The sequence below is a fragment of the Rhinolophus ferrumequinum genome, chromosome 16, assembly GCF_004115265.2.
Source record: "Rhinolophus ferrumequinum isolate MPI-CBG mRhiFer1 chromosome 16, mRhiFer1_v1.p, whole genome shotgun sequence".
Lineage (NCBI taxonomy): Eukaryota > Metazoa > Chordata > Mammalia > Chiroptera > Rhinolophidae > Rhinolophus > Rhinolophus ferrumequinum.
In genome coordinates, this window is record NC_046299.1 from 28,100,632 (window position 1) to 28,126,307 (window position 25,676).

At 38.6% G+C, this 25,676-nt stretch overlaps 1 protein-coding gene across 2 annotated transcripts; it reads right to left on the reverse strand.

The window, feature by feature from the left end:
• Nucleotides 1-303: 303 nt before the first annotated feature.
• LOC117036205 (cytochrome P450 2C18-like) lies at nucleotides 304-18,819 on the reverse strand. Of its 2 annotated transcripts, none has more exons than XM_033130942.1 (10): nucleotides 18,695-18,819; nucleotides 16,573-16,770; nucleotides 15,205-15,367; nucleotides 14,911-15,060; nucleotides 13,078-13,238; nucleotides 11,692-11,868; nucleotides 7,605-7,746; nucleotides 4,695-4,882; nucleotides 2,522-2,663; nucleotides 304-861 (listed from the first exon to the last, which is right to left on the reverse strand). In XM_033130942.1, the coding sequence occupies exons 2-10, from the start codon at nucleotides 16,738-16,740 to the stop codon at nucleotides 680-682; spliced, it is 1,473 nt and encodes a 490-aa protein (XP_032986833.1). In that variant the 5' UTR covers nucleotides 16,741-16,770; nucleotides 18,695-18,819; the 3' UTR covers nucleotides 304-679. The 2 variants fall into 2 exon arrangements, with proteins under 2 accessions (XP_032986833.1, XP_032986832.1); XM_033130941.1 differs by having other exon boundaries at nucleotides 16,573-16,827; nucleotides 18,695-18,806.
• Between the last annotated feature and the right edge of the window lie 6,857 nt (nucleotides 18,820-25,676).

A 25,676-nucleotide genomic window follows, 5' to 3' on the forward strand; every position in this document is an offset into this window, starting at 1 on the left:
TTTTTTAATTTCTCCTAGACATTTATTTTCGGTTTCCTATGGCTTACTTTGTTTGCATTTAATTCCTCAGCATCAGTGATCTCAATATTTCCCTGCATGACGAAGTTGCTCCTGAATAGATTTTCTCTCTTATATCCAAACCTCAAGTAACTCTGACGCTCAGCCAACAGAGCTTTTCGGCCCTCAACTCCTTTGTCTTCTCTGTGCTTGTTATTATGAGGACCAGCATGGCTCCTTAACACTATTTTCTTTCTTTTTTTTTAATTTGCATTATGTACAAAAGAAGGAAAGTCTGAGACGGGCACAGCAAATTGTGCTTTTTATTTAGAACATGGAGAGGAGAAATGGCTCTGCACTGGCATACACTAATCATCTTGCTCTATTTCATATGGGCTGCATAGGACTACTCAATATGAGATAAGTTGAGCATATGTGATGGCCAATACAAATGTTTCAGAGTAAGGAGAATAGCAGGTACATTTCTGCAGTGAAACTCAGGAAATTCGCCTTTAATGGAGGTTGGATATTCCCAGAACTTGAGAGAATGAGGTGACGAGGAGAGGAGAGGCCAGAGAAGAAACTCCCAGAAAGGGGATGGAGAGGGAAGGAGGTGAATGATGCCCAGATGAGAGCGAGTTGCAGACAACATCACAGGAGAAAACAGATGGTCTTTCCTTCCTCACACAGGAATGAAGCAGAGCTTGTAAGGTGGCGGCACAGAAACAAACCCATTGACAACTGCAGTAGTGTCAATGTCCTTTGGGTCAACCACAGATTTCAGGGTAAAGTGCTGTAAAATGGTGGTCAGGAATAAAAACAGCTCCAGGCGGGCCAGGCCCTCTCCTACACATATTCGTTTTCCTGAAAATAACAAACACAGAGAGTAAATACTCCGTGAACACTGAGATTCTAGATGTCAGAAAGCAAATATGCAGTAAATATCTGATTAATGGTTGAATAGGTGGATGGATGGTAGAACGGGTGCATAGACAGAGGCACATGCTATCTACCTAGCATCCTATCCTAACAAGTATTCTTCTTCCAACAAACATTTGTTGAGTATCAGCACTATGTCAAGCATTTCATTAAGCATTCTCACATTATAACTGCTCTTTCAAGTTTCCAGCAATCTTTTCCCAGAAACACACATACTGTATTTTGCCGTGTATAATGCACACCCACATTTTTGGCCCAAACTTTCATGGAAAAAAAATCTTTCATTTTAAGTTTTTCATTCATACTTTTATTTGTTTACATTTAGGTACTTGTTTTTGCATTGTAAAGGAATTTTAGCATTTTAAAAAATTTTTTATTCATTTTAAGTGTGTTTTTCCAGGACCCATCAGCTCCAAGTCAAGTAGTTATTTCAATCTAGTTGTGGAGGGCACAGCTCACAGTGGCCCATGTGGGGATCGAACCAGCAACCATGTTCGATGTTGTTAAGAGCACCGCATTCTAACCAACTGAGCTAACCAGTCACCCAGCATTTATTTTTTAACATATTATGGCAAAGAAATTTTATGTAACAAATAATTACAAAACACAAGAACAGATACAAAGTACAAGAAATTTTATGTACCAGTAATAAGTTTACGATATTTATGCATCATAGAAGGCCAAGAACTCTTCGTCTTGCAAGTTCTTCATAAGTTCAACAAAACCTATCGTATTCTAGGGTATTATTTTTGCATACGGATATCATTATTGATTTCTAGAGTTACACTTCCAACTCATAAGCATAAATAAAAGAATTAAAAACATTTATATAGATACAGAATTAGTACTACCCATGTATAATGTTCATCCTTATTTTTCCCCTCACAAATTTGGGTAAAAAAGTGTGCACTATACATGGCATAATATGGTACATTGGTTGTACTTTCTGTTCCTAGTATGATGTTTCATGATTTTTCTTCACATTCTTTTTTTTTTATATCTTTAATAGTATAATTAAGGTTAAATGCTTTATCATGGTAGAACGTAAAGGTCGTTCTGAAGAGACAACCTTCACAAAATAGCTACATGTCTGTCTACTATTATTAGGAAGAATTTTCTCTAGGAATGCATAGATCACCATAAATTTCATACAGCTAGAGAATCTACATAACAATTCTTTGCTGTATACCCCTTTCGTTTCTTCACATTCTTCACAGCCTCTGTTCTCGCTCCAAGTATGCCTACTCTTTATCAATCTCCAATGCACCATGAAGTTTCAAGTTTTATATAACACTGTTCTTTCTGGCTAGGATGCACTTCTCGTATATTTTCAGTACCTAGCTCAAATTTCATTTGTGCATTTGGAAGAACTGAGCCAATTCTCCAAAGCTGCAGTGATCTGGCCTAATAATGAAGATGTATCATGAAGAGAGAAGTGCATTGGCATTGGTATTGGGTATTGGTACTCCCAACCATGGACAAAGAGCAATTCTACCAGTATTAGAGTGAGTACTATGTAAGTTCCAACTGATCCCCAAAAGGTATCCTGTCCTCTGAAGCACTGAAGGAAATCAAAGTCTATTACCTGCTGAGAAAGGCATGAAGTAATCACTCTTCTTAAAATTGCCACTCTCATCCAAGAAGTGGCCAGGGTCGAATACCTCTGGGTTGGGGAATTCTTTGTCACTGTGTAGCACAGAAGTCAGAGACGTGAATATGGTTGTGCCCTGGAAAGAACAGGTGAAGATAAATTGAGTTACGAAGAAGTCGTGGAGCTGGAAGAAATGTTGGAAGTCCTACCCCTGGTACCAAATCTGTGATCATCAAGGTAAGCCCCATGACCTCTTAGTAAAGTCATCAATTCTGTCTTTTCCAATAACTAGAACGTACTTGCAGCCTTACTCATCTCATTACTTCTTTTCCCCAACAAAGTACAAATTTTGTTATGTTATTTTTAAAATGTAATAGTTATATGTTCTGGCTTCAAGTGGACTAGAGGAGTTTGCGGCATATCAAATAGAAAGTCTGAATATATACAGAAAATATGTGTTAAAAAGCATTGGAAATCTACAAAGATAAAAATTTGTCTAAAGATTCCATAGTTGGGAGAAACTCAGAGAGGTAACTTGACACCTAAAGTTAATTTTAGTCTGTGTCTATGTCCAAATATTAATCAAAACAGGAGTGTTGCATCATTCTGACTGGCTGGAGAGGGAAGAGCCCTTTCTGGAAAACAATAACATGTGAAACTATGCATTATCTATCTATCTATCTATCTATCTATCTATCTATCTATCTATCTACCTACCTATCTATCATCTAATTGGTATATAACCAAAACTTATTAGGCATTTCAAAGACACAACTAAATGGCCAGAAGAAGAGGGGAAGAAATAAAAATAAACCCATATTAGGGAACATTTCTCGTCTAATTTTATGAGGCCAGCATTACCTGGATGCCAGAAATCTGACAAAAAAATTTTGAAGAAGAAAAACTGGTAGACTAAAACTCTCTTATGAATATAAATATAGAAGTCCTGAACAAAATGTAACAAATCAAATCCAGCTGTGTGTATACTTATGTGTACAGTGATCCATTCCAGAAGACCGTTCAAGTTTGAAACGTTCGAAACCGATGCATGGTTTCCATGTAGAAAGTAATGCAAAATGGATTAATCCATTCCAGACCTTTAAAATAAACTCCTAAACTGCAAATTTAGCATGAATTTTACTGTCTAATGATACCATAGATCCATAAAATTTACGGCATTCGCAAACTGAAATGTTCGTTAACGGAGACGTTCGAAAACCGAGGAACCACAGTATTTAGTGGGAAAAGTGAGGACAATATATACAACCATATCAATAGATGCAGAAAATCGATATGAAAACATTGCATACACCCCACCGAAAAAAAAAGAAAATTGCATATGCATTCGTGACCAAAAAAAATCATAAAAATAAAAAAAGCAGGTACACTTCCTAATCGGATAAAGAATATCAATCAAAATGTACATACAACATCATTCTCAATAGTGAGATGTTAAACCTCCACTCTCCTGCAAATCAAAAATGAAATAAGGCTATTAACCCAGATAGCAGGATAATGTACGTAGATATTGCAGATTAATTTAGAAAGAAATTATTAGCAATAATTTTATATTTAGCAAGCTTGCTACATATAAGGTCATCAAAATGATAAAATCAATTATATTTCTATGTACCCGATTTAAAAAATGGAAATAAGACATAAAAATTTACAACAATAATAAGTGCCTAGGAAAAGAACAAACAAAAGATTTGCAAGCCAATACACTGAAAAGAAAAAAACGCTTGGAAAAAAATTAAAGAAAGCCCGCCAAAACTGAGAGCCTATACTAGATCTTTTAATTGAAAGATTTAATGAATCATGATGTCAAGTCTTTCTAAGTTGGTCTTTAATATCACCTTGATAGACATCCCAGCAGAGTGTTTTGGTAAATATATAAACATATACTAACATTTCCTTTGGAAATATAAGCAGCTAAGATTAAACAATATTAGAGAAGCAGAACAAATTTGTAAGACCTACACTGTCAGATAGCAAAGCCTGTTATAAAGCTTTATAGTCTAAACCGGAAACAACACAGCGTCCACCAAGCTGTCACACATACGATTTTTGTGCTTCTCTGATCCTGTGTTCATAAAGGACTGGACCCATATTGTGACAATGGGAACTTCAAGACCACTGAGGTCAGTAGAAGAGAAACACATCTTACCTTGGGGATGAGGTAGTTTCTGAATTTAACATCACGAATCACCGAATGGGGCAGATTGGTGGGGACAAGGTCTATGTATCTCTGGACCTCGTGCACCACGGCATCCGTGTAGGGCATGTGGCTCCTGTCCTGCATGCAGGGGCTCCGGTGTCTACCAACCACACACTCAATCTCTTCCTGGACTTTAGCTGTAAGACACAAGTAAGACTGATGAAAAAGAAGAAAATGCATACCACATTTGCATACCCATTCAGGAATACGTGAAGCAATCTGAACCAATGTCATTATAAATATCAGTTATATGCCTAGAAATATACCTAGACATAGAGAAATAATTCCCATAATAGATACGTATCTCTCCTACAAGTTAGGCTTACGATACATCAACACACACCACCGATATATCAGCGCACATGATAATCGAAACAGAAACGATGAAATGTTTCTAAAAATAAACAGAACACAATTAAGTCAACAAATCACAGTCCTTACAAAAAGGAAAACAGGAATCCAATATCAATTTTATATCAAAAGAATGTTTGAGTTGAAAAATTAAATTATAATGCATGTGTTTTGTGTATTTGTGTGTTACGTGTGTGTGTATCTGTGTGTAATTTGCAATGGTACTCTTTTTATCCTCCAACTTGCCAATGTTACCCGTTTAAACATTCTACCAGTTTCTTTTGAAATTTGTGTTCTATTTCTAAACAATTGCTCTCTGTTTCTATTTCTTACTAACCTACTATTTTCAGATAATGTCTGATTTCCTAGTACGGTCGTGAAAATTTCCTTCTCCATCTTCACCTTACACAAAATATACACATACAAACAATGTCCCTTATTCCACTTCCCCCAATATAGTTAAATCACAACTTTTGGCTCTTAGAATATTCATTTTAACATCATTCCGACTACATAAACAATGCTCCCTGGCAAGACAACTCTGATTGTGTTTCATTTTGGGTACTTACTTGGACTTAACCATGTCTTTCATTCAACTCATAATTTTCTATATCTCAGTTTAGAATTGTTTCCAAATGCTCAGGTAGATGTTTCAGACTCCTAATAATAATTTCCTTATTATCAGGAAAACCGATCATCTCTCTTTTGTTCGTGGTGTCTCCCCTCACACCTGCTTTACCCACCTAATCATTCTGAAGTGGATATTTCTAGGCCCGGTGCCTGGCAACCTTCCTGACACTTTCATTCTTGGAGCTCTCTTGATTCCTTGAGTCCATGACTTCCTCTGACATGACGTCAGAAGTTTTGGATGAGAAAGGGAAAGCAGGGGGTAACATTTTTGTCAAGCACACAAGTCTGAAAATACACTTTTTATTTTTATTTTTATTTTATTTGTATTTGGGGGTGGTGACAATTGTTAGTAAAGTTCCATAGATCTCAGGTGTACAATTCTGTAACTCTTCTTATTAATATACAATTCGAGAGTTGCTCTTGAGAATTCCAAATTCTGATGGTATTATGAATCCTAATCCTTACACAAGACACAATCTAGTTTTCTGAAAGTTTTTGTCATTTTCTTTTTAATCTTTTAATCTTGGTGTTCTGAACTTCCATGATCTTGTGTCCCAGGGTGGATGTTTCTGTTTCATTCACTCTGGTATACATGTCAAGAGAATTTTCTATCTACATGGTAAAATACAGAGGTCTTTCCTCCAGAGCTGTTCGTTCTCTGCTGCTGAATTTCAGAAAGCAGGACGGAGAAAGGAGCTCAGAGTCTCTGAATTCAAGAATTAGATTCTTACTTAACCTGTCTTTTCAGCCCTACAGCTCACTGTTTCCCTGAGTGTAGGGCCTCTTAGTTTCAGTTTCTCTAGAGCGTAAACCTCCCTCTTCCTGAAGGGGGGAAAACAGTTATCTGATAAAAAGGAGTTGTCAAAGGGCCCTGGGCAGGGAGAGCTCCCTTTTTTAGCCTATTTCTCCCTCTACTGTCTTTGACACTTGGTATTTCTAAATACTAAAACGTATAGGGATGTAGGGACACAAATAACTTTTCCTCCTCATGTACCTTCCCCTTCTGACACTGAGGTTACAACTGCATCCTCTCTCTTGAGTTAATGATTTCTCCACAACATGCTCTCTGTGTTTCAGGAATTTTTTGAAGATTTGTTGGCTATTTTATGACCTCCTCTTAGCCAGCTCAAAAGACAAATTCTCATTTGTAATAGGTTATAATCATTTCAGTGGGATCCTGAAACAGGACAAGATAATGCATATTTCTAAACTGCTATGCATAACTGTAATTCTTTAAAGGTAAATTTCTAAAATAAAATGTTTTGTAAAACATAAAATTATTGACCTCCCTTCCCTAAAATTCTTATGGTGACAAACACCACCTTTCTGGAAATAGATTTCTGAAATAATAAAATCCTTTATGCAACATCTTAAGCCTAAATAGTAACATATTTGCTGTTAAAATAATTTTTATAACACTTCCTGGACTTGGAAATTATCTCAGGGAACCTAATAAATCTCTAGGATTTCTACTTATGCTTCAATAAGGAGAGTTTCCATTATGCCATTGCATTTTCAGAATGAGGAGAGATCTCTGAAGAATATACCTTCTGTTCAAAGTTAGTGGCCTTTTTGTAATAAAACCAATATGCAGTCCCAGGCCAAAACATGCTCTCTATGCCTGCCGCATATAACCTCCCGTGAAATAGAAACACTGTTTTATTGCTTTTGCTGTGGCCCATAATGTCTTCACTCCTCTCGGTCATCAGCCTGTATTATATCACAATGTCCCGTTGTTATCCCTCCTTTAAATTGGAAAAATTAAGCAGGTGATATGGAAATTTCAAGAATGAAGCTTCTCTAAGAAGATGGAATGCACTAGCAGTGTCCTCCCAACATCTTTTCTGAAATCCCCCTGGCCCGCCATGTTGGGCCTACCTGTGACCTCCGGGTGCTTCAGCAGGAGCAGGAGAGCATATCTCAGCGTGGTGCTCGTTGTCTCTGTCCCGGCTCCAAACAAATCCGTTACAGTGTTTTTCAAGTTTTCAAAAGTAAACTCCAACTGTGGATTGTGCTTTTCCTAGGAATAATTTGATGGAATTATTTGTCAAATTAATTTGCCAAAATTATAGTTAATCCAAAATAACTCATATTGTTATAAACTGCAGTTTTATATGTTGGCTTATTAAATTTACAACAATTAAAAGGTGGACTTTTAGAAAAACCTACGACGTGGTATGCAAGAGACTATAAATTAGTTGACTCAAGCATCACTTTCTACTGCCTCATCCCTCGCTTGCCTAAAAGTTCCGTTCATCAGCCTCTTTTGCAGTTAGGTAAGCCATGCAGCATAGTTTTTACAAGTGAAATATAAGCCGAAATCTATTGGTTCCACTTCCCCCTTCTTACTCAAAACAACGATGTGAAGGAAGAGGGAGAGTAGACCTCACCTTGAGGCATGAGGATTTAATCATGAAGTAAAGCCTATATTCTAAGTATGGGTAAAGAAAAATGGAAAGTATTTGACTGACTTTTCAGGACTTCTGTACAATCCCTACACTGACACATCGCAAGACTCCTTTTATGTACAATAAAGAAACCCACTATTTGTTAAAGCCATTGTTAATAGGTTTTCTTTTATTTGTAGACAAACACAATCTTAATTAGTAGAAATAGGTAAATTAAGGCCATATCCTGAATGGGGTTATAATTGTTCGATTTTATTATTAGTTATTGTTCTTAATCTCTTACTGTGCCTAATTTATGAATTAAACTTTATCATAGGTATGTTGGCATAGGAAAATCATGAAATATATAAGGTTCAGTACTATCTGTGGTTTCAGACATCCACTGAGGGTCTCGGATCATATCCCCTGTGGATAAGGGGGGACTATTCTACCGGGCAGCTGCTGACCGTACCCTGTGGCCCACTCAGGCAGAGTAGCAAGTTCAAAGCCCTGCTCATCTAAGAGTACCTAGAAGCCTCAGAGAATACTCTATGGCTTGCTTGGCCAGGGAAGGAAGTCAGTAGCCCTGCCCAACTCCTGAGCATAGTAGCCTTCAGTATACGTATATCGAAACAACATGTACACTTTATACATATACAATTTTTATATGTCAATTATTCTTCAATAAAGCTTGAAAAAATTCTTTTAATACTGAAAGAACTAGTCAGAGCAATTAGGCAAGAAAAAGAAATTAAAAGTATCCAATTTGGATAGGAATAAGTAAAACTATGTATATTTGCAGATTACATGATTCTACATATAAAAAAATCACAGAGAATCCACAAAAACATTAATGGTGATAATAAATGAATTCAACACAATTTGCGGGGTACAAGACCAAAGGAAAAATCAGTTGTGTCATTATACACCAGCAGTGAAACACAAATATCAGCGTGTCACTACACTAGTAATGAACATTTCAAAATCAAATTAAGGAAACAATTTTATTTACAATAGCATCTTAAAAAATAAATATCTAGTAATCTACTTAACAAAGAGGAAAAAAGTCTTCTACTCTGATAACTAAAGCCATTGCTAAACAAAACAAAGATTATCTAAGTAAATGGAAAACCATCCCATATGCAAGCATTGAAAGATTTAATATTGATAAGATGGTACTACTCCCTAAGGAATATAACAATTTACAGCAACCCCATCAAAATTACGAAGACCATTTTGCAATAATGGAAAAGTCAGTCCTCAAAATTCATATGGAACTTCAGGGGTAGGACTCAACTTGCCAATTTGAAAACTTGCTACAAAGCTACTGCAATCAAAACAATGAAATTCTGGCAAAAAGATAGAAAACAAGACCTATAGAATAGAATTGAAATCCAAAACATCTATGGTCAATTTATTTTCAATAAGGGTACTAGACTCTTCAGTCTAAAAGAAGAGTCTCTTAAACAAATGGTGCTGGAATAACGGGAGAACCACAGGGAGATGAATGAAGTTGAACCTCTGCTTCACTCCATATATAAATTACAAGTCAAAATAGATCAAAAGTTAAATATAAGAGCTAAAGCTATAAAACTCTTAAAAGGGTAAATCTTCACAAATTCTGATTCGGCAATAGATTCTTAGATTTGACACTAAAGTAACAAAAGAAAAAATACATAAATCAGACTTCATCAAAATAAAAACATTTGTGCATCAAAGGACATAATTAAGGCTATGAATTGACAACTTACAGAATGGGAGAAAATATTTGCATTCCATATATGTGTAAAGGTTGATGCCCAACATGTATAAACAACTCTTACAGCTCAACAACAAAGGCAAGCAACTCAATTTTTAAAAGCAAAGGACTTGAATGACATTCCTTCAAAGAAGTTATATAAATGGGTAACAGCACATGAAAATATGGTCAACATCATCGGTCATCAAGGAAATGCAAATCAAAACCACAATGAGATACTATTTCATATTAACTGGCATAGCTTTAATAATTACAAAAAAAGAGAAAATAAGCATTGGCTACTATGTGGGAAAATAGGAATGTAAATGCTGCAGTCACTATGGAAAAGTTTGGCTGTTCGTCAGATGTAAGACATAAAATTACAATATGTCCCATCAAGTCCACTCCTAGAAATGTACCCAACAAAAATGAAAACATGTTTCATTATTCATAAGAAGAATCAGAGACAAAGGTAGATACTACACGAATGTCTATCAATGGATGATGGATAAACAAATAATGGTATGTACATTAAATGGAATATTATTCAGCCATAAAAGTTAATGAAGTACTGATACATACTGCAACAGAGATGAGCCTCCAAAACATTATGCTAGGGGAAAGAAGCCAGAAATAGAAAATCACAATGCTATGAGACTCTCTATGTGATATATCCACAATAGGTAAATCCATAAAGCAGATTACAGTTTAACACATGATGGGGTGAAAAGAATGAGGAGTGATCACTATGGGGCGTGGTATGTTTCTTCAGAGTGATGGGAAAGTTTTCAAATTAGAGAGAGCTAGTGGTTGCACAATAGTGCAAATGCACTAAATACCACTAAATTGTATACTTTAAAATGGTTAGTTGTATGGTATGTAAATTTCATCTCAATTTTTAAAATGGCATTATTCCATGAATTGATCTACAAATTTAACACAGTCCCTATGAAAATCCCCACTGGCTTCTTTGCAGAAACTTGCAAGTTTATCCTAAACTTCATATGGAAATTCAAGGGACCCAAATAGCCTAAACAATCTTGCAAAACAACAATGTTGAAGGATTCCCACTTCCCAATTCTTAAAAAGCTAGTAATTAAGACTACTAGATGGTGTGTGACTGGCAGAAGGACCAACATATAAGTTACGGAATACAATTGAGATCGAACCAATAAATCCTTACATTTTCAGTTAATTGATTTTTGACGAGGGTGTCAAGGTAATTCATGTGGGAAAAATAGTCTTTTCAACAAATGGTGCAAGATTCATGCTTAGCGACACAATCTCCAACTTCGTACCTATGCCAATTCATTTTATTTTATATTCAGTTAAAGCTTCTCTCTTCCATCCTCCTACTCGTTCCCCCCACAACCTCTTCCCCTCTGTATATATCATTCCTCCATCTGAAATTACCTCCCTAGTCCATCGCTGCAAATATATTAAGATTTATTTCCAACCACTGGACTTGCAGGAAGCCCAGCTAGGTCAAGCCATTCTTTTCCATTCTCTTATACATTGTGTGTAACAACCTTGCTCGTCTTCATAGTATGGCATACTCTCTTGTATTTTCTAATATGTTTGTAATTGTTTCCATTTCACCTGAGGTTGTCAGGTAGATTATTAGTACCTGAAGAACAGGATTAATGTATCCCACTTATTTAACAATTTAGAATTATATCTTCCATAATGTTTAGTGTAGATTCATGAACAGAATAGGTCCTTAAAATGCTTGTCAGTATTACTAGCTTGACTATTGAAACATCTTTAGTAAATACAGAAATATTCAGTGAACCATAAAATGCACAGGAAATCAAATAACTGAGCTCTTGTTAAAATTTACCTGCTCCATTTTAATCAGGAAACAATCAATAAAGTCCCGAGGATTGTTAACGTCCAGGGATTCTTGATGTTCCCTTGTTTTCTCCATAACATAAGATTTTACAAAATCAAAATTTTTATGAAATTTGGTATAATTCCCTGGGAAATAATCAAAGAGAACAGGGAAAGTATTGCAGATCTAGAAGAGAAAATGATAGGTTATTAGATTTAAAAACACTTAATAGAGACATACACCATATGTCAAGCCCTGATTAGAAACTGTACTATAAATATTAATAAAATATGGTCTCTGTCTTAAGGGGAATTTTTATTTTACAAATACGTAATTTTCCACACTTATAGGTGTATTTAAAGAAGAAAGTTCTGACCAGGGGATCAGAGATGATAGTCATATTTATAATATAAAAACATCTTTATAGCAAGTCTTTCATTTTTCACATCAATTCTTCCCTACAATCTTGAAATATGGGATGGCATAAAATACTAGAATCATAATTTGTAGATGACAACAGAGGTGAAGGGAGTTTGGACAACCTGAAAGAGCACAAAGCAAATCCCTGCTGTTTCTAGTTCTGCTCAGCAGTCTTAGACATCGAATCAGTATTTTAGAACTCGGAGGGTCCTGAAGATACCATGAAACACAACTCAACATTTTATATATAAAGTAACCATGCACCAGAGTAGTTAAGTGACTTCCCTAAGATCACATCATTATCTTTTAGGCAGAGTATAGAACATGTCAGTTGAGCACAGGTAACATTATCATGTTTGTTTATAGTTTATACACCATATAACCAAACATTTTGTCATGCTAAAAACAATTACTTTGTCAGTTAGGATGCCAACTGAAGCATCAAACACTCCTACCCTAGTTAGTGTTCCCTGGCAGCATGTGTGGTCCCAATATTCTCCCTTCTTGAAGGAGATATTCTCTTCCTTCCTACATGCATATACTCTTATTGCTGCCAACTAATGTGCCAACGAAGTCACTAAGTGTTGACTGGATGACAAGACTTGTGGGTAATGGAAGCCTTTCAAGAAGAATCCAGGAGTTCATTTAGTGCTGGAGGCAAACTTTTGGAAAGTTACCAAAGTACTTTACGGGAAACTGGGCTTTGGACTTTTTAGTCCAGTAGACTTTTTAGTGAAAAAAACCACTGGACAACGTCAACGGGATTGAATTCCAGTTTTGTATTCTGTGCATGTCTTTTCCTGTCCATCACTAAAGGGCTCAGCCATCTTTGCTAGATGAGCACTCCATGAGACTAAGCTCTGGGCAGGACTGTGGTGTTCACAGATTCACTTCACAGATTGTTTCATACACAGACTTAGACTTCTTGGAGAAAAGCATAAAGGATTCTGTGGGAAGTAACAATCTTGTCCTCACCTGTATCCATGCAGAGCTCACAATGTTGACATTTTCATTAAAAGCTTGCATTATTTTTAGAAAATTCTGGTCTTTATAATCAAAACGATTCTGGAAAATAATGGAGCAGATCACATTGCAGGGAGCACAGCCCAGGATAAAAGTGGGATCACAGGGTGAAGCTGAAGAATAAGGAACAATTTTAAAATACCATTAAAATATACATATGAAACACTTTGTTTATGGGCGGCTGGATGGCTCAGCTGGTTAGAGCCTGAGCTCTGAACAACAGGGTTGGGGGTTGGATTCCCACATGGGCCAGTGAGCTGCGCCCTCCACAACTAGATTGAAGGACAACGACTTGGAGCTGATGGGCCCTGGAGAAACATACTGTTCCCCAATTAAAAAAAAAAAAAAAAAACCACGTTATTAATGATATCACAGGTAGAGGTAATTTTAGAAACATTAAAGCAATATCTCACCTATAAATTCCCTTAACAGCAAAATACTTAATGCACATAAAATTAACACCTCACTTTACCTTAACCTGGTAGACCATTTCAAACAAGCTAGTTAAATAATGGATGGATCTTGGGGGCATTGTGCTAAGTGAAATAACTCAGACAGAGAGAGACAAATATTGTATAATATCATCTACATGAAGTATCTAACTTGAGTAGTCAAACTCAAGAAATGGTTGGGTATGCAATAAATGGAAATGTGTAGTTAGTGGCTTCTATGCCAGGCTCTTTTAAATATACCAGGGCTCTAAGCTTTAAAACAACTTATTTTAGCTAGATAGGTTGAGGATAATTTGAAAAGCCTTGGGCATTTCTTTGTCTGTATGTGATTCACAGGTAAAATACGAATTTTCAATCTTTCCTTTCACTTATTATGGAAGAAAGAATTTAAAAACAGGGTAATTTGTAATCTGAGCTTAAAAATCAGAGTCTTTTTGACAAGCACTTTAGAGGTCATTACATCTGGCAGTGGAAGATAAATAATTACTATATACTTGCTACCAAAATCTAGTAAAGTTAGGGCAAAGTTTAGCGAACTGAAAACAGCCAAGTTCCACTTAGAGAACACAGGGTAAGTGGTTATTGCTAATGGTTGAAATCTACTTACGTGAAACATTTTGTAACTAGTCATTTGCATATTTTAGAGAATTATGATGCAGTGTATAGTCAAAATACATACATCAATACAATGAGTATTGGGTAACAAAAACAATTAATGCTGATATTTTTAAAATAGTGCTTTCTTTACAGAGACATCGTTGGTGACAAGAATTTAATATGCCTCAGCAATTGAAACCATAGATGGCATTGTTTCTGGCTAGGACTGTAGACCTAGGCTCTGAAAGTAACTCTCAGATATGTTTGTGAGGCTGACCATATAAATATAATCTAACTAAATAAAGGCACATGTCACTTATTACATGCTCTGTAAGAATCTGATGAGGTCATTCCCACCATGTCCACTTGACAAATATCACCTGATTAATGCTCTGGAATAAATGACCCACATTTATGTTTTAGGAAAACATTGCTCCCTAACCCCTTCAGAAAAGACAAATCTTCATGATTTTAATTTGAAATCAAAGAAGGGACAGATTTCGATTAAATGACCTTTTATTCCCACACTGTATACACAATCTGGGTGTACACATGCAGCTAGCATAGATACACAAAACCTCCCTGGCCTCTCTGCTGCAAACCTTCCCTCCTCCACATGAGGGCTGGTGGCCACTACCCATATGGTCCCCCTGAAACTTTTCCAAGGATGTGATCAGAGAAGAGAACAGTCTGTTGAGGTCAGAGTTGCAGAGAAGCAGAGTATAGAGTCACCCACCATTGGTTTTTCTCAACTCCTCCACCAAACAGCGGGCTTCCTCCTGAACGCGGTCTTCAATGCTCCTCTTCCCCATCCCGAAATTCCGTAGGGTCATCAGAGAGAAGCGCCGCATCTCCTTCCATCTCTTTCCATTGCTGAAAAGGACTCCTGCAAGGAAGGAAACAGAAACTGGGAGGTTGATACCTGGCAGTCACGTGATGGGCCAAGCTTTGCACAGGAGATCTTCACATTCCTATATTCCATCCTCCCCACCCCCATTACCAATGCTGAACGTGCACAATGGACACCTACCAAATCCTTTATTAACTCTATCAAACACTGGGAATCTGCCTCTTCCAGAAAAGTCCTCTCCCAGATCAATCAGGGCTTCCTTCACTGCTTCATATCCATACAGCACCACAGTGGGGTTCATGCCAAAATACACGGTGAACACAGGGCCATAGACTTTTGAGAGCTGGGAAAGGAGATGCAGATATTAGCAAAAGAAATTACTATCTAATAATATTTTGTGCCGGATTCAGTATGATATCATCACCCTACTTTTGTTTTTATTCTGCAACACACAGCCTAAAATCTTTCTGAATTTAATTCATAACTATGAGGGTGAATGTTAACAACTGCCACTTATGTGCCAGGCAATGAGCTGGGTAATGAGAGTACAGATTACAACGGATCCTCAAAGCAGCACCTTCAGTAGGTTCATTTGCCCCACTTATAAATAAGGAAACCGATGTCAAAGAATTCCAATTCCTTTCCAGCATCCCCTTGCTACTACCTAAAAGACTGAAATTGGAACCTCTTCTTAGTGGACCTCTGATCCTTGAGCCCATCGCTCCTCGATGCCCACCTTGGGACCAAAGCCCAGCTACCTAGCTCAGGATCACCGGTACCACTGTTCCCATCAGAATTCTGATTCAGTAGCCCTGTGATGAATACTGGAAATCTGTGTTTTCATATCACCCCAGGTGCCTCAAAGGCCCAGCCCAGGTGTGATCCGCTGGTATCACTAGCACAGAAGGCGTGTGAGCCCCACAGAGGCAGTGCCCGGACACGCAGCATCTCCTGGAAGAACAATTTCTGTCACCTGCAGCATTTATAGGGTACGGACAGCAGCTGTGTGCAGAGGAAAAAGGATCCTGTCACCATCCAGTGGCCCTGGTCACTTTTTTCTCTCACCCTGGTCCTAATCACAAGCTATTTCCTGACATCGGGCATTAACTGGCTTCTTCAGAGGAGTTCAATTTTCATGGCTGTTCTGAACCAAACACACGGTTTACAGGGTAGATGCCTTCTTGAATGAAATCACTAATCAAAAACACTTCCCTTACCATTTACCTTCAGCCAAAAGTCGTAGTAAATGGTGGTGAAACAAAAAAGAGCAGGTCTCCCATCTTTTGCCACTTTATTATTATGATTCCACCAGACAAAGACCTAAGTGTATCTCACGCTCAGAACGCACTACTTCGTTCCACTATTCTTGACAATGACGAATCAAAAATAATACTCCATGGGGACTATTTGCTTTACAGTGACATATTTTAATTATTTTAATATATTAAAATTTATTTAAATATATTTGAATACCTATATTTTATGTAAAAGTAGATGTTAATTTACGTTCCCTTTGCAAGCTGCTGGAGGAACATAAAACATACTTACATTGCTTAAGGATTTGCTGATGTTCTTCACATCTAGCTGCAGGATATTTCCAATAACTGGGAGAGGAGTGGGGCCCGGCGGGAGGTTCCCCTTCCCAGAGCTCTGTTTCCACAGTGAAAGGAGAAGCAAACAGCAGAGGCAGGACACCAGGAAGACAGCTGGATCCATTGCAGCTTCCTCTTCTTAGACAACTGTGAGCTTAAAATGCAAACTTCTGGGATTCTCCGTGCTATTCAACATGTGCCTCTTAGACTCCTAAGGTAATTAATCAGATAGATCTATATACTTCAATCTCTTTTTATAAAAATCTGCCCCACTGTTCTCCTTCTTTGCAACGCTACACCTTGGAGATTCTGGTTTAACACGTTTGGGGTAGAGCCCAGGTTATTAACTATTCTTCAAAACACCACGTGTGGTTGAAAACCAATGAAGTAACCACAGTGATCAAAACAATTGCTCAGCATTCTGGATTCTCAGATTAATGACCAGTTGAGAATTTATAACTTAGGGGGCAATCTTTGTATAAAAAAGTCCTTATCTATCCTTTAATGCTTTATCAAACATTTGTATACTTTACCCTTGACAATGAAAGCCTTTGGAAATATATTAGGATACTGTACTATCATGATAGCTAGCTAAACATAAACTAGGGAACAAAGTTCATTAATCTTGAATGTCCACATATGCATCAAGTAATTAGCTAAGTAAATTTACACTTTTTAAATTTATTTATTTATTCTTTTTAAAACTGAATTTATTGGGGTGACATTGGTTAGTAAAATTATATAGGTTACAAGTGTACAATTCTATAATGCATCATCTATATATTATATTGTGTGTTTGCCACCCAGAGTGAGTTCTCCTTCCAGCACCATATATTTGACCCCCTTTAGCTTCTTCTATCACCTCCTCTTCCCTGTTACCCTCTGGTAACCACTAACTGTTGCTTGTATCTATGAGTTTTGTTTGTTTCTTTGTCATGTTCGTTTCTTGCATATATACAATGCTATATTACTTGGCCATAAGAAAAGATGAAACACTGTGATTTGTGACAACATGGGTGGATCCTGAGATTACCATGCTAGGTGAATTAAGTCAGACAGAAAAAGTCAAGGACCATATGACTTCACTCATGTGTGGGATATAAAACTAGAGCAACAATACATTGACACGTTATAACATTAAAGTCTCACCTCACCAAAAAAAAAAACACTCCAAAAAGGAATTATTAATTTTTATTTTTCAAATGGAGAATGGGAAACTCAGAGAGAACAGGACACCCATCCAGCGTCACACTGCTCATTAGTGACAAAACTACGATTTGAACTTGTATTTTCAAATGCCCCTTGTGTGGTGCACTGTGGCTTACAACACAGCTGCTTCGAGCACAATGGTAGGAAAACAAAACCAAACCCCAAAACATTTGTTTCTCTGAATGTGCACCCTCCGACTGGTCACAAAATAACAGGCTTCACGTTAAATAGAAGCCTTTATTTGACTCCGAGGATAAAACGGATATAGGTTCTCAAGAGAAGAAATAAAAGATGGAGATGGGCCCTCTCTGTCAGTGCAGGGGTGAAACATGTGCAGGTCACTGAGGGAAGAGCCCATGTCAGAGAGTGTGAGGGGGAAGGCTGGAACATCCAGGGCTTCCCCAACCTCCCTGCTACCCCCCAAACAGCTGCTTCTGGTGCTTTTGTGGCCTGTCGTTATCAGAAACAATGGAATGAAGAATGCACAGCAAGGAAGGGAGGTTTCAGACAGGACAATAGGCATGGATTCTGTGGAGCGTGGAAGACAGGGACTTCATGGAACAAACTCATAGCCGAGAACAAGCATGACATGCAGACTTGAACGTGAGACAACACTTACTGGTTGTGAGGCTCCAAATATCATTGGACTGACACACGTTACTACATCACTAACAGTAATGCTTGTACAAAGACATATTCTGTCAAGATAGCATCACATCGGTCCAAAACTGATTAGTGCAGTTATTTCTAAGCTCTTTTAGTAAGGAAAGTGAAGACTTGTCAAGACCCCATTTATAATATATAGTTTATTCTTCATGGTTATAGGGAGGCTGACAAATCTGTCACTTACCTTTCATACACTCACTCACCTTTGCCTAAGGTAGAATGATTCCCACCTGAATGATGAAGAAGCTGTCCTGGAAGTTTCAGCACCTATGTCAAGGACACACCAAATGCAGGGGGTGGAGCTCAGGTCCACATCCCCAGAGTACTGCAGCTTCCTTCCACGCAAAACACTCAGTTCAAGCAAGTTCCCAGTACTTGCTGAGTGTGTACTGAGTATGACTCGGTATTCCGTGACTTAACCTTAATCAGTAACTATCAAATAAACATTAATTGAGTCGATATTGTGACACAGGTTGACTAAGACAGGGGTCGGAAAAGTTCAGATTTATAACCTTTACAACTATAGTGAGTCCAGGTGTAGGTAAACCCTTTATCCAGGACAAAGGGCAGCATTAATTTATTGCATAACACAGCTTAAAAGGCCTGTGTTACCTTGCATTGATTAAAATGAACTCAATGGCTCTCTTTAAAACAACCATTTTATTCCTTGAGAGACGGTGCCCTGCTCTGCTCCTCCTTTCTCTTGCTGAGGCTTCTGCCTGGCCCTTTCTCTTTTGTAGAATGAAAGAGTCATAGATGGTCAGAGACAGAAAGGATCAGACATCTGTAGCCTAATCCTTACGTTAGTTTTTGGAATGAGGCCAATTCAGTGACTCAGTGAGGTGAAGCATCAGGAACTCATCAGTACAAGACCTTGTCTTAGAACCCAGCTTTCTACTTTCAAGTTCAGTGAATGTCACATCGAAGGGACTTCCCAGATGATTGGCCAGGGAGGCATCAGCGTGAAGTCCTCAATATGAGAGAGTACTACAAACTTCAGCTAGGGTAGAATTGTGAATTAGTGTTGTTTCTTTTTGAATAAACCTTTTCAGTGTAGCATAATTCACAGAGGAAGTGTTAAATGTCTAGCTCAATGAATTACCACCTGAACGTATATTGTGTAAAGGAGACGCAGGTCAAGAGAAATAGTTTTGCCAGGTTTCCAAAAGGCCCCTTTATCTCCTCCTACTCAGTACCTTCCCGAGTACTAAATATATCCAGTATCACGTCATAGATTAGTTTTGCCTCTTCGTAAATCTTATGTAAATGAAATCATACATTATTTCTTTTTCTAGTATCTAGTTGCTTCACTCCACATTGTGTTAGTGAAATTCATTCATAGTGTTGCAAATAGCAGTAAAATTATGATCTCTGTGTAGTGGTCTGTCTTACATCTATTGCACATTTATAGTTTTCATTGTATTGTTATGGAAAGATGGGTTGATTCCAATTTGTGTTGTTATGAATAGTGCTGGTAATAACATTACTGTATCTGTCTCTTTTGTATCCCAAGGTATTGGATTTCTCTTCAGTATATACCTACGGGTGTGATTGCTGTATATACATGTGTTTTCAGCTTTCATCAATACTGCTAAAGAATTATCCAAGTGTTTGAACCAATTTGCAATTGTTTCTGAAAAAATGGAATGAAGTATGCACAACAAGGAAACAACAATATAGAGAGAACCATGAATTTCTGTATGAAAGTTCTGTCTGCTTTACATTCTTCCCAAAACTAACTATATTGTCTGTTTTCATTTCACTATTCTCATGGGTCTGTAGTAATATTTCATTGTAGCTTTGATTCATGTATCCATTGACACTATTTTTCTTTGGTGTAGGGTTTGCATAGTTCACATATGAGCCCATTGTTGTTTTCATATATATAATATTTATATATATATATATATAATTTTTGAAATCCCAAGTGTATAGAAAAGTTGGTGGTATACACTCATATTAAAGAATTTTCCTTACTTTGAATATTTGAGAGTAAATTGCTGACCTGAAATTCTCTACCTGAAATATTTTGGTATATATTTCTAAGAACAATGTGATTCTCCTATATACACATAATACAACTATCAAATTGAGGAAATTCTCATTGATGCATTTGGACCACTTCGTCTTCATTTCTATTAATGTTTCACCAAAAGTACCTGTAATATCCCTTATATCCAGTTAGGAATCCACTTCTGATGCCCAGACTTACATGTTGCTATTAATTGTCATGTCTCCATAGTCAGCTTCAGTCTGGAACAGTTCCTCAGTCTTTCCTGGGCTTCCTGACCTTGCCCCTCTTGAAGAATATAGGCGACCGCGTATTTGTAAAAAGTCACTCAGTGGATCTGTCTGATGTTGCCTTTTGATTAAATTCAGGTTATTAATCTGTGGCAGGGATATAACAGAATGATGCTGTTACTTCTCCTGGCATCTTACTAGGTGACAAACAATTTCAATCTGTCCCATTACAGGTGATATGCACTTTGATACTTCACTAAGTTTGTGTCTGGTAACCTCTGCAACTATAAAATTGTTCGTCTGAAGTTTGCAATTAAAAATATTTTGTGGTTCGATTCTTTGAAAGTATACAAGTACCATTCATCATCAAGTTATCAATGTGCCTCTGTATCATTTTGGAATTACGGAGTCAGTTACTTTCAATGGATTATAATCCATGATATCGTTATTTAGTTTCGTGTTCAGACCATCTCCTAATGACTGGATTCTTTTTTCTTCTTTTTTCTATTTCTGATCTTATTTATTTGTTACTCTTAGAAAATCTCATTTTGATTGGATTTGGATTTAGAAGTAGAAGCTCTCTGAGAGGACGGCCTATGTCTCTAGGCAATCTGTTCCTGGCATTTTTCTTTGCCCTCCTTCATTCTCATGGCCAAAAGTTTAGAATATCCTGCGGTCTCCTCCTTATTTTTCTTAGTACGCTGTTTCCTCAGAGCAATACACCAACGTTTGTGTTGCAGAATGTGTAGACTAATAAGATGCTGAATCTTGGGTGCTTTTGGTGCTAGGTTGCTTACCTCCATTCCTTCATCTTCTATAAAAAGACTGAAAAATATATGGTGATGGAAGGAGAACTGACTCTGGGTGGTGAACATACAATGGGATTTATAGATGATGTAATACAGAATTGTACACCTGAAATCTATGTAATTTTACCAATAATTGTCACCCCAATAAATTTAAAAAAAAAAAAAGAGAGAGAGAGAGACTGAAAAGTTTGTGGATTCTGCTAGCTCCTTGGGACCCGTCAATGAGGCACAGTAGTCTCAGTGACACCAGGAATATCTTTCTCCCTTTTATTCACAATGACCAAGTTGAGAATAGTCAGATTGGCATACACAATGCAACCCCAAACAGACTTGCGCTTTCTTTCTCCAGTCCTCCTTTGACTATAACAGGAATGGCCCCTAGTCAGTGGCAGGTGGACACGGCCATGTGTCAAGACACCCTGCTTCATGGGGAAATCTTGTTTTTCGTTCCCACCAAGATTCGAATCACACAACCCTTCCAGTGTCCACTGAGAGCGTCAGCAGCAACCTTTGTGACCACACACTTCTCATTAAAGGTATGAAGTTTGCATTCATCGTTCACTTCATGAGTTTCTGGCAGCTAGTGGCTGGGAAAGAGACGGTCAGCTCAATCCTGAAGCAGCCGACTGCCTCCGAGGCACCACAGAAAAAGAGCATGACTGGATTCTTTGTTCTTTACACATTTCCCCAGTCATCTTTGAGAAATTCCTCACCATCTACACAACAGTGTAGTCCAGGGTTATCTTATACTTCTCCTGCCCCAATGCTCCCATCAGCCATTTCTCCCAGGACACTGGTTCTTAGTTAAAAATGTGGCTTAGAAGTCAAATCTATGCAGTAGTTGTGCTCATTGCTATGGGAAGCTCCCATACTTCTCCGTGGACAGAATTAGGGAGTGTGTGTGCGTGTGTGTGCGTGTGCACGTGTGTGTATGCATATATATGCACATAGAAATATAATAATATGTGTATTACATTTATTACTATATTTTCCTGCATATACTGTTTAGCATGAAATCAAACTGATACATCCTATTCAAATCCAACACCAAAGGGGTTGCGTCCTTTCCATATTTATACCTCCCTTTTCTGACAATGATAGACTTGGCTCCCATTTTCCTTGGTATATCTATGTATTTGATTAATTCCCCTATATGGAACCAATCTTCTATTTCTGCCACCAAACCCTCCCTGGGGTAAGGAAGTTTTGCCCTACTTGACCTACAATATCCTCACCAGGCCACCCTACCTGTGGATGCCCTACTCACCCTGTAAGGCGCCAATACACCATGCCAGACACACCCGGGTGTGGACACTGCTTAGGCTCTGATACGCCACCCTGGGGCACCCATCTGTGAGGGAGCCCTTCTCACTGTGCTCATCCTGATTCCCCATGTCAAGGTGCCACCATCAGGTTGACATTCGTCAGGTGGGTGGTCTCTGGCTCCACAAACTCCCCCACCTGTCCTTGTGCTTGCCTCACCTCTCCTGGACTGCGACACCCCATCCTGGCTGGCCCTCCGTGAGGATGCCCTCTCCACCGTCCTTGACTCTAGGTCCCATTGCAAGGTAGCCTTATCCTCTGTATCAACACCCTCCTCTCCCCACTCAAGCTCTACCGCCACAATCAATACGCAATAAATATCTCTCAATCATAAAAACACAAAGAAATTAAAAACGGGCCTAAGACTTGAAAAGACAACTGAAACAAAGCAATTAAAGCACAAGGAGCCCATGAAAAAGAGATCAGCAGCATTATACACCAGAGAAATACTAATGGAAACAAGATACCGTTCGTACCTCACAAAAAGACTCAATGTTAAAAGACTGAAAACCACAACAATTGGCAAAGAGTGGAAAAACCACAACTCTCATACTCTGCAGGGGAGAATGCAAGGAATGACACGCACTTTGAAAAGGGTATAAACATGACATCCCTGTGCCCTCTGGGGATCATGGGTTAGTGACAGCCAGCGAGCAGGAGAACCCACCTCCCAACCGGTGGGTCACATGACCTGACCTGTTCTTGGCACCCCAGGAGGGCAAGTTCAGGGCTTTGGGCAACAACAGCTCCCATCTGACCTTTAGCCTCCACATTTGTACACAAGGCTCTCAGCTTCCCAGGACAGAGCACCCTTTCTGGGGAGTGAACGCTTGGCTCACAGGACACCCCCCACCCCAAACCTCTCAGGAATGTGACCTTTCCACTGGGTTTAAGTTGTTACTTGGGGGAACATTCTGTAAAGTCCACAGACTTCACTGGGAATCTTTAGGGAAAGAAAAATAGCCACCCTATAAGCAATTCTTACATTTCTGTATGAAGCATTCCAACTTTCAGAGCTCTAAAACATTCTATGCTAAAAGTTCTTATTGTCATTGCTCTGCCTTCTTTGTGTTCCTTTTCAATTTCTAACTTTTTTTCTACATTATTGTTTGACTCTTCTCACAAGCTTGTCATAAGTGTTAGGTAGTAAATGGTACAAATTTTCTCCATTGAATGATGTTATCTCTATTCTGCACATTATTAGCGGAGCCATGGTTAGTATTTTTAAAGTATTGTGCATTAGTGGTTTCGGCGCCTTCTTTGATCCCAGTTATTTCTCAGCAGTTGTTCTGTTTACATCACACTTTGCTTTTAGTTATACTCAAATGAGGTTATAGGACATGTGCTCTATTATACTATATGATTGTTTCAAAATGCTGAGAATCTTTTGTAGTCCAAAATGGTGAATTTTAATTAATGTTGTTACATGGTCACTTGCTATTAACATTTTTTCACCATTTTAAGTTTCATCGCGTCTCTATTCCACATTGACGGGAGTTTTAGGTACCTGTTGAATCAGCACATTGTGTGTGAATTTCCAGAGATAGTAAATGATGGCTTTCTCTCCTGCTCTCCTTCATTTGTTCACTCATTCATTTATTCCTCCCACAGACATGCGTGGAGCACTGGGCCCCTAATCCTGGCCAGGCCCTGCGCTGGGTTCTGGACACATGGGGCAGAGTCAGCACAGTTGTTAAAGGAAGGGCCATGACCCCACATAGGCAACGAGAGAGAGAGATCATTCCAGATTCTGGGGCCACAGAGGGAGAAGCTTAAGTAGAAGAAAGAAAAGGCCAAGGGCAGGGTGGAGGGTGTGGGAGTTTTTTACTGCTTCGGTGTTGCCCTCTCAGCCCTGCAGCCTTGGTCTGCCCCAGGTACCTGTCACAGGAGTGATTCTGTGCAGAACCAGCTCAGTTTTCTCCATAGTGTGGTGCGGCCCAACTGGCCATGGGAGCAGCTGCAGAGCCCTCTGCCTCAGGAGCCACTAAGTAGGAACGCATCCTGCCTGCGAGGTGCGCTGGCGCCATCGCAAACGATGCTGAAGGGTTTCCTGGCAGAACCCACTGATGACGAGACACCAAGTCTCAGTGTCCCTGGACTTCATGGGAGGTGTTGGGGCGGCTGTGATGGTTCAGGTGCTTATCGCTCTCTTGATCTTAGGCAGAATTTTTCAGGCAGGTTTCAGCTATAGAGAGACAAGGAACCTGCCAGTAGCAGTTCAGCATGAGCTGTAGCAAAATGGAATGTTCAACAAGTTTCATCCTGTGAGAGAAGAGGATGCAAATGCAGAAGTGACTGGTGACCTGGACACGTCAACCCTGTGATGTGGAACATCACGTGCACCATAGCAAAATATGGGGGAAAAATAAGCCCTCAGAGTTCACACCGACAACATTTGGTGTCTGCTCCTGCAAAAAATAGATCCAGGCCCTGGAAGGTGAAACTAATCCCATCAAGCCAAAATGGAAAAAGATTAAGACACAATGAAAACTATTGTGGGAAACTGAAAAGAGGCTCATGGTCTCCACACTGAGCTCTGGGGCCTGAGTGGAGAGCGCAGTCACGTTTCTGCTGGAGGCTGGCTGCAGATCAAAGGCCTGACAGCTTCCTGGGAGGAAGTGAAACAGGTGATAACCTGGAATCACCGGAGGGAGAGAATGTTGGTGACCCGTCAGAAGTACCAGGAAGGTCCAGTGGGACGCTCCAAAGTCAAGTGAACATTCAAACTTTCAGCATCACAAGAAAAATCCATCTTATACAAACATGGATGAAGGTGAGAAATAGCTCACCTGATATGACAAACATGTCCAGA